This window comes from Vipera berus, assembly GCF_964194415.1.
Source record: "Vipera berus genome assembly, chromosome: 1".
Lineage (NCBI taxonomy): Eukaryota > Metazoa > Chordata > Lepidosauria > Squamata > Viperidae > Vipera > Vipera berus.
This window is the reverse complement of record NC_138202.1, coordinates 191,269,461-191,277,222: the sequence shown is the minus strand read 5'-3', so window position 1 is coordinate 191,277,222 and position 7,762 is coordinate 191,269,461. Positions and strand designations below refer to the sequence as shown.

General features: G+C 35.5%; 1 protein-coding gene across 1 annotated transcript; it reads right to left on the bottom strand.

Annotated features, from left to right (window-relative positions):
* Nucleotides 1-370: 370 nt before the first annotated feature.
* On the bottom strand, nucleotides 371-4,393 carry KCNRG (potassium channel regulator; the record flags this gene model as incomplete). The annotated part of the gene is made up of 2 exons (XM_081326003.1): nucleotides 371-623; nucleotides 3,819-4,393. The coding sequence occupies 2 exons, from the start codon at nucleotides 4,391-4,393 to the stop codon at nucleotides 371-373; spliced, it is 828 nt and encodes a 275-aa protein (XP_081182129.1).
* Nucleotides 4,394-7,762: the final 3,369 nt, after the last annotated feature.

Genomic DNA, 7,762 nt, shown 5'->3' with positions numbered 1-7,762 from the left:
AGATAGATAGATAGATAGATAGATAGATATAAATGATTACAAAATATCACTACCAATATCAATATAAAATGATTACAAAATACCACTACTAATATCAAGCTTACACATAATAAAATCATAAGCATAATAAAATCCCTTCAATATAATAAAAACTAAGCTCCAAGCAAGAATTTTGCTGTCTTTCAATTTTAATTGCTTAATTTCCTTTTCATTTCATTAAAAGAAATCTAATAACCCTATGCTGCAATCAAAAATTGTGTTCTTTTTCAATCATAACTGCTTATCACATTTATATGGCCTCCACATCCCCAAGAAATGACAGGATGACATACAACTTTATACTTTATACAATCCTTCTTAGAATATTATATCATTTGGACTTGTTCATCTGAATTTGTTTTGATGGTTGCATAGTAGTAGCTCTTTGTGTTTGTCTGATATTGAGGGTAAATACATCTGGTGATCTCATTCTTTCAAAACAATAACACTCAATTTTTTCCTCAGCTGAAACTGTCCTAGAACTTAGTAAACGAAATCCATCTTCCAGTAAGATATCAATCAGTAGTCCAAGGACATTAGCTCCATTAAACAGCTTCCTCTTATCAGGTTTTATAGAAACATATCTGTAGAAGGAAAAAAGATAAATACTTAGTATTAATTTATTAAGCACTTTCAATGCACTTACTTTTTATTAAATTTTTAAACAGTGCAATTTTTCAAGGCGAACTAGGCAGCTTCTACTTGACCTTGGCTGCTACTGAAAAATTAAGCAACGTGAGATTCTTTTTATGAGTCTTCTAAGAAATCCCAAGTCTATTGCTAAAAATATATATTTGCAAAACACATTGCCAGATCTATATTGCCAAAATGATATATGCCATGAGTTCAAACTAAACTGAAATAGACTTTATTTTTAAAGATTGACAGAAGATTTAAGTGCAGGAGAAGACAAGTTAACTTCAATGGCCTGCAGTAATAAAAGGTTTTTGGGAGATTGTGAAAGGTGCACAGATTTTGCTGGGCTTCTTAAATGCAAGTACCAGAGGTTCTTCCATAAAATGTTTTATCTTACAATCACTGACACTTCGCTAAAAGTTTATAGCTGACGTTGAAAGCTCACTAGTTCCATTTTCCATCTGAAAGAGTCCTGGGATTTGCTATTGCTTTTCCATATATTATTTCTCTTAATTGGATGATATATACAAAACCTATTATTTACTATAGCAAGTTTTTTAGAACAGGCAAAGTTCTAATATCTTGCATCTAGTCACAGTGACTTTACGGGATATTGGTGTTTATGGTCTCAGTGATAATATAGTCAAAAAGAAATAATGAGGAATCTACAGTAATGGCATTTATCCATCAGAGATGGAGAATTTGCAAATCTAAAGTCTCTCCAGCTCCTAGTTTCGAAACCCTCATTCAAAACACCCTTCTGATAAGTCCTATGTCTTCCTCTTAGAGCCTGCTTAAGAGAGATAACATCCTCCCTTACTTTTAGCTGCAATCCTGTTTGCCTCTGCATTGCCTGTCATACACCCCATCCAAATGTGGCTTTTGACAAATTCTATTATGGCAGACCTATTTAATTCCTTTTTGCTATTTTTACAGGACAAATTTTTCTTTTCTTTCACATGTATATAAGTAAAGAATAACTTCCTTAAACTTAATCTGACAAGTAGCTGGTTTATTAAGTTGTTTAGTAGATAGTAGTCAGAATTTATTGATTTGTTTACCTGCTCATATGAGTGGAAGGACAACATAGTGATAGCTGTGTGCAAATATCAAATTTGTTCACAGAAATATAAGAATCTTGATTCACTATTATGTCAATGTTATTAGAGAAGGAAAGAAAAGTGGCTACTACACTTAACTTCATAGTATGGTCAACATGACCTTAATCATACAGAAACATTTTGCATATTTTGAAATAGAAAAAAAATGATGGAAATGAATTGTCTCACATGCAAAACGTGTGCAAAACTTCTTTTTCGCATCTAGGATTAAATTTATTCTCTTTCTTTTCCTCCTGCTCCTAACAAGACTGTTATCAGAAACGTTTTGCCCCTTTTCTCTCTCTAGAAGTATACTGATTCCTCCACTGTTACACTAACTTTACAAACACTGATAAGGCTTCTTTGTGATGTGGCATTAGGGGCCCTTGGGAAGCAAATATCTCTTGGGAATGAGTTGCCATCTTCTCATTGTAAAGGAGAATAAGAGCTGGGCCTTAAGTCCTGGGCCTTAAGTTCCAGTATCATGTTAGAAGACCTCTTCTACTTTTAGAGAACTTCAGATGGGTGCAAATTTTGGTTTGATTTCTCCTACCTCTAAGATTGCTTGATTTGAAAATGATTTTTACAGTTTGGGTAAGATTCCATTATATATTTGTCAGCAAGCTTTCTGTTCCCTGAATTCCTATTTACCCTCAGAATTTGTCAGTAATTACTTGTCATTTAAAGTAAGGATTTGAAAATTCCCAAGCTTTAGAAATTCACAGAAGATATTTAAAAAATTACTTGAATTTCCACTGTAGAAGATATTCCTTTCCCTCCATCTTGCAAATTGCTTCTTGAATCTACTGACTCAGCTGGAATCTCAGGTTATTTATTTATTTATTTATTTAATTTGTATACCGCCCTTCTCCCGAAGGACTCAGGGCGGTGAACAGGGCCATAAATACCAAAATAACCAAAATACAAAATTAAAAACAAATTAAACCTTAGTGCCCAAATGTAAAAATAAATTATATTAAAACAATAATTAAAACCCAAACCCATCAGACCAGGCCGGCTTGTTCAAACAAATAGGTTTTTAGATCACGTCGGAAGGAGCGAAGGTTGGGAGCCATCCGGAGCTCAACCGGTAAACAGTTCCAAAAGTCAGGCGCACCCACAGAGATTAACCATTTCATCCATGTATGTAACAGTGGCTGTCATTCATGGCTCTGTCTTTTCAAGTCCATAGTACCGTTTTGTTTTACTTTGAGCTATTTTCAGCTATACAATGCAGTAGCTTTTCTGAACGAAATAAATCACTGCATTCCATAATATGCAGGAGTTCTTCACTTGATATAATTCATGATGGTAATAGATAAAATACGCAGCCCATAATTATTTAGAACTACTATAGCTGGGAATACCTTTTTGTCCAAGGTGATTGGCAATAAACTCTGTACTCTTCTGACATCATTTTTGTTTTGGATTCTGAGAGCAAAGGTATTCTTAGTGATGGACCCTCATTTTTTATTTATCCCAGCTGGTTTTAGGGTTTCATAATGATAACAGGATATGAAAATTTTAATTATATTTAAAGAAGTCTTATTCAAATTGTTAATTTTTAACCTACTTTCGGATGGGTAATTTTGTTGGTTTTTATTATATTATTCAATGTAAATAATAACTCCTTTCAAGCTCCTCGTGATTTTCTACCATTGTGTTATACAGTACTGCATTCTCTCTTATATTCTTGAAGTGGTTTGTAATATAATAATATAATATAATAATATAATATAATATAATAATATAATATAATATAATAAATATAATATATAATATAATATAATATAATAATATAATAATATAATATAATATAATATAATATAATATAATATAATATAATATAATATAATATAATATAATATAATATAATATAATATAATAATATTTTAACCAAGAACAATATCTAAGTTATCAACAACTAATTTTAAATTCAGGTACTTGTAATAACTACTTCTATGTAATTCTATCTTTTCCATTGAGAACCAAAAACCTATAAAATATTTCTATGGTGACACACAAAAATAATTTCAAAAATACCTTGCAACAGATTGATCACTGTAGGTGATGCCACACTGGAAGACAAGATCATGATGAGAAGGCCTCTCCAAAGAAAGGGGAGTCAGTGACTGCTGAGAAGGGACATGATGGTTTTTCCAGCTCATTCCTATAACATTTTCTGCAAAGGTGGTGATCCGATCAGCTAGCTCATCAATAGTTATGCTGCGGGAACCAAATATACGAAAAAAGCCCTGCATTTCCTGGAGCAAGAATCGTATTTCTAAGATCTCTGGCTTGGGTTTCAGCAAATTTTCCTGATGTAGGAGATCAGCCACAGAATAAAGTTCATAGAAGTCAGCTTCTCTCTGCAATCTCTTATAATCTGTAAAGTCACTGGGCAGGGCAAGCTGGAACGTTCTTAAGCTATCCAAAATATAGCCGAAGAGAACTCCATCACGGTCCACAAAATACTGGCCATTTAGCAACTTAAATTCAGGGTCATTGCCATTCAACATCCTTGCCAATCTTGACTCAGGAAATTTTTTTAGTGTAGAAGGCCTTGTGGTAAATTTAAGCCCACCCACATTTAAAACAATTACATCTTGATTACTCATCCTCTTCACAGGAAAATTGAGTTGGCAGTAGATATACCCCAATATTATAAAAATTTATGCAAAAAAAACCCCAAACCTAAATCAGCTTCTGCTTACACTTAAAGTAGAACTTCACAAGCATAGGATTGCCCAGCAACAAAAACAACATATGTACACATCACATTGTTTACAGGATTGGTCTCCTGGGCACTTTGTAATTAAACTGTTTAAAAAGACAGCAGAAGTCTCACAACTCATATTTCAGGAAGTTGTTAGAGATTTGCCTGTCTATAATGTTTATTTCCCCCCTGACAAAAGTTATCTTGGCGTAGCCTTGGTGTAATGCTTAAGGGAAAAAGCTAGAAACTGGGAGATAGTTCTAGTCCTACCTTAGGCACAAAGCCAGCCAGGTGACCTTTGGCCAGTCATCCTTCCTGAGCCCTAGGAAAAAGGCAATGGCAAACCACTTCTGAAATCTTATGAGGAAAACTGCAGGGACTTGTCCAGACAGGCATCAAGAGTCTACACTTGTGGGAACGGCCATTTTTTGGCCTCTCAACCTTCAGCTTTCCCAAATGTTTCTTATCGGCCTCTACGTGAATTACAGTGATGAGCACACTCTCCTGGTTCGCACAGGATGGCATGTGGGAGGTTTGGGAAACGCTATGATAAAGCTTTCACATATATCTTTTAGTATCTTGTTTTTGTAATGATCTCATAGGCACCTGAGTAGTTCTCACTATGTATCCAATTATCACTATGTATCCTATTTTTTGAGATTGATGGGGTTTATGTAATGTTGTATTTGGTATTCAGAAAGGGGAGGTGAATAAAAGTTCAGCGGGCAGTTGCTCAGGGAGCTTTTTTGGAGAGACGAGGCTGCCTGGCTGGTTCAGAGCATCTCTATCGACCCGGGTCTGAATTCTTTTCCCTACATACACTGACTGGAAGATACTAAAAAAAAATGAAAATTCAACCTTAATCTATACTTCTTCCCACAGTCCAGATACCTCATGACTGTGGAGATCTTTAAAAATGTATTTACTTGCTGAATTTCTGGATCTTTTCTTGATTACTTTCTAAACACAAATAATCTTATTCTTGTTATTCTACAAGAATCACAATTCTATACATTGTACTGATCTCAAACTAAAAACAAATGATCATGCTTTTAAAATTCAGGGCGGAAGTTTCATAATATAGGAATAGTGATTGCATTTTAAACTATTTATACAATACTATAAACAATATCTTTGTTTCTTGAACCTGATAGCTATTTGTTATCCATTAAGGCAAGGGTGTCAAACTCAGGACGTCATGTGATGTATCGTGGCTTTTTTGCCATTACCGGCAATGGGGTGGGCGCGGTTTCGCTATGATGCATCCGGCCCACAGGCCAGCAGTTTGATACCCCTGCATTAAGGAAAAGATTTGACTTGGAAATTCAATTCAGATTCAATGATTCATCTTAAATTCTGAACAAATTGATTTGCCAAAGGATACATTTAATATAAATGTATTATATTACATTACATTAAATATAAAAAATAATAATTTGGCAATGTGTATTTCAACAGTTGAACTACAGTATAAGTGCTACAGCAGACAGACTAATCTAGGTGTACACTCTGTATTTGTGCACAATCCGTTTCCTAGTTAGTTTAGGGAGCAATTATTGTGATTAAGGATGTTAAAATCTAATTGAGATGAAGGTTTATATTCCACTCAATAGTAAAGCTCATTAAGAGAGGCTCAGACCTCTGGATTACTATAATCTACTTTGTTGTTAAAAGAAAAAAAAATTAATGGAAGCCAAATATATTGAGGTACAGTGTAAGAGATTTCTCTCATCAATTTCCCACAAATTTTGTTATAAAAGGGTTCAATTAAACACTCTTTCACTAAAGCACGAACTGTTTATTACAATAATGGAGGCAATAAATAAAACCTAAAAAAGGTGGTATCCAATATGCAATATAGTGGTACACAAATTAGAATATACACATGATTCAATAACCTTAAACTATCTGGATCCAGCAACACATGTCTTTATTGTGAGGCAATGAGAATGATAATAGGTCAGTGAAGATGCTCAGCCATCCAGGTAGAGTGCACAAGCGAGTAGACTTAACTGAGCAACTTGCGAGCTGAAAGGGATGTTGGAGCCCTTCTAGTCCAGCCCCCTGCTCAAGCAGGAGAACCTATATCATTTCATACAAGTGACTGTCCAGTCTCTTCTTAAAAACTTTTGAGTGATGAAGCACCCATGTCTGAAAGCAAGCTGTTCCGCTGGTTGATTGTCCTCACTGTTAGGAAGTTTCTCCTTAATTCCAGATTGCTTTTCTCCTTGATTAGTTTCCATCCTTTGTTTCTTGTCTTGCCTTCTGGTGCATTGGAAAATAAATTGACCCCCTCTTCTTTGTGGCAGCCCCTCAAATACTGGAGCACTGCTATCATGTCCCCCCTAGTCCTTCTTTTCTCTAAACTGGCCATCCCCAAATCCTGCAAACATTTTTTATGTTTTAGTCTCCTGGACTTTAATCATCTTAGTTGCTCTTTTTTGCACTTTTTCCCAAAGTCTCAACATCTTTCCCTGCTGGCTTCTCCATTGTGGGAAGCTGGGAGGTTAGGTTGCAAAATGAAAACATGTTACCATGAGATGCTGCAACCATCAGCTGAGCCACTTGCTAGTATCCAGATTGTGATCACATGATTATGAAGATTTTGGGACAAGCACTTTGAGGACCAGCCATAATCATTACTGAATGAGTGGACTACCTGTAGTCTTGTCTCTTTCCAGCTGGAAAGCACAGTTGTAGACATGTGATTTCCCATTTAATGACCACTTCACTTAGTGGCAGAGTTGCTGGTCCTGATTCAAGTTGTACACAAAGACCTGTATTGTTGCAGTAGTATGTGGAATTATCTTGGGAGACTGGGCAAAGTAATGCTACCTAGCAAATGTCCAATAAGAGGGAGCACAGTCCACAGGGGCATAGTAATCAGAACAAGGGGCTCAGGAAGGACACCTCCCCAAGATATGAGGCTGTAAAAGTGATGGTGAGAGGACTGTACTTTTAGACTTGCAAAACTCTCCTAATGTACTTTACAATGAAGTAGAACTAGCATACCTGGCTATGTGTCCTAGTCTACCTGGTAAGGCTGACCACTGAAACCGCAATGCCTCCATCATGTAAATAATGCCCAAAGTGAACTTTCTATGCTCATTTGTGCAGGACCCACATATGACTACAAAATTCCCTCCCAAAAGACACTCTCACATCCCTCCCTAACAACACAAACATGTCTAACATACCATAGATTTGGCCATTGACAAGTCTGTACAACTTACAGTATGTTACTGTAATTGTTAGTTGTAAAAATACTTGT